The 2308-nt window shown below is 39.3% G+C and overlaps 1 protein-coding gene across 1 annotated transcript; it reads left to right on the top strand.

Annotated features, from left to right (window-relative positions):
* The first annotated feature begins 441 nt into the window (after window positions 1-441).
* On the top strand, window positions 442-1857 carry LOC108354335 (adenylosuccinate lyase-like). Its single transcript, XM_017605528.1, has one exon. It carries the CDS (start codon window positions 465-467, stop codon window positions 1770-1772), a length of 1308 nt encoding a protein of 435 aa, XP_017461017.1. The 5' UTR covers window positions 442-464; the 3' UTR covers window positions 1773-1857.
* Window positions 1858-2308: the final 451 nt, after the last annotated feature.

Below are 2308 nucleotides of genomic sequence, written 5' to 3'. Positions count from 1 at the left end.
TGTGATAATTATCTGTTAAGAAACAAAGCTAAGGCGAATTTATGCAAGGTGGTAGCGGCAGCCCAAAATCAAGAACTACACTAACAATTTACACGCACATTGACAATAATTACAAAACAAAATTACATCAAACACATCATTTTGACATACAGTACAAATTCGCCTTGAAATCGGCGGCTCCGGTAAAACTACCTTATAGAAATTCGCTTTGAGTTCACACATATGAGCATAGCCTGATTAACATGAGCCATATAAATATACAATTTAATGTATTAGGTATATATACTCAATAAAAAATAACAAAATAATTATAGCTTGCAAAACATTGTGAATATTTAAAAATCATAAGGGTGTATGGAGATATAATGGAGGGAGTGTATTTATGTCCATACCTACATAATAGCTATGTATATAATTAATTGCCGGTTACAAATTTATTTATTTATTATTGTCGTTTATCGCAGATGATGGGACTAGATATCGCAGATGAGCAAATAGATGAAATGCAAGCGCATGTGGATGGTATAGACTTCGAAGCAGCTGCTGCTGAAGAGTGCTTGACAAGACATGATGTTATGGCTCACGTGCATGTTTTTGCTAAACAATGTCCCAAAGCGGCTGCTATCATTCATTTAGGGGCAACATCATGTTATGTGGGGGATAATACTGACCTCTTAATTTTACGTGACGCATTAGATTTGATTTTACCCCGAATTGCCTCCATAATACACTGTTTGAAGAATTTTGCTATAAAATACAAATCACAACCGACTTTAGGGTTTACACATTTGCAACCTGCCCAACTTACCACAGTCGGCAAACGAGCTTGCCTGTGGACTCAGGACTTCATGATGGATGAACGTGCATTAAGTCGGTGTCGTGAAGATTTGCGCTGTCGTGGTGTAAAAGGGACTACAGGAACTCAAGCTTCATTTCTACAACTCTTTAATGGGGATGGAGAAAAAGTTAAGCAGTTAGATAATTTAGTAACCAAACTAGCAGGCTTCGATAAATCTTATTCAATAACCGGACAAACTTATTCAAGAAAAGTTGACGTTGAAGTTATTGGAGCAATATCAAGTTTAGGTACAAGCATTCATAAAATGTGCTCAGATTTAAGATTACTGGCTTCACGCAAAGAGATAGAAGAACCGTTTGAAAGCTCGCAAATAGGTTCATCAGCTATGCCCTACAAAAGGAATCCTATGCGTTCAGAACGCTGTTGTGCACTGGCAAGGCATTTAATAACACTATTCTCCAATGCTGCTAATACACATGCAACTCAATGGTTAGAGCGTACACTTGATGATTCGGCTAATCGTCGTTTGACTCTTTCAGAAGGATTCCTAGCGGCAGATGCAGCATTGCTTACTCTCCTAAATATATCGCAAGGACTAGTAGTCTATCCAAAAGTTATCGAGCGACATATCGCGCAAGAATTACCTTTTATGTCGACCGAAAATGTAATAATGGCCATGGTTAAAGCGGGCGCTGATCGTCAAGTGTGCCATGAAAAGATACGTGTTTTATCTCAGGAGGCTGGTGCGCAAGTTAAGCAACACGGAAAGGACAATGATTTGGTTGAACGTATTCGGAAAGACACCTATTTTGAACCGATTCTTAACAAACTTGACGAAATACTTGATGCACACACTTTTACGGGCCGAGCTAGCGACCAAGTTGATGATTTTATCAATGACGAAGTTGAACCCCTATTGGAAAAATACAAAGAATGTTTGAAAAAAATACAAAACGTGCAATTGAATATTTAAATCTCATATCAAACTAAAAGTGTCTTGTTAAAAATGTATTTATAGAATAAATCATACATTTATATACATATAAGTATGTATAAGTGCATGCACATTATACCGTCCGTTAAACAAAAATAGTTTTGCCGGGTAGAAAAAGATGTATTTAGGTCTAGAGTGCAATCTTGTGGGTACGCAGTTACAGTTGCATGGCTATATTCAATCCCGACTCTTGCGTCCTCGTTCGCGCACTCTGGGCAATGTGAGCAACCCATGTGCGAGATGTGGTAACCAATCTGAGTGGAGCCTTGGGCCACTCCGACTTATTCGGTTTAAGGGCTCACTGAAGTCTGCAGCGTCTGTTCACCACTAGGTACGGCTGCAAGCGGGTGTCTGCTTGGAGCAAGTGGCTCNAAAAAATAGTTTTGCCGGGTAGAAAAAGATGTATTTAGGTCTAGAGTGCAATCTTGTGGGTATGCAGTTACAGTTGCATGGCTATATTCAATCCCGACTCTTGCGTCCTCGTTCGCGCACTCTGGGCAACGTGAGCAACCCAT

The sequence above is a fragment of the Rhagoletis zephyria genome, unplaced genomic scaffold (assembly GCF_001687245.7).
Source record: "Rhagoletis zephyria isolate East Lansing unplaced genomic scaffold, Rhagoletis_zephyria_1.1 Rzeph_scaffold_35125, whole genome shotgun sequence".
Classification (NCBI taxonomy): domain Eukaryota; kingdom Metazoa; phylum Arthropoda; class Insecta; order Diptera; family Tephritidae; genus Rhagoletis; species Rhagoletis zephyria.
Note: the sequence above shows the minus strand (reverse complement) of the source record. Positions and strands in the feature narration are given on the sequence as shown.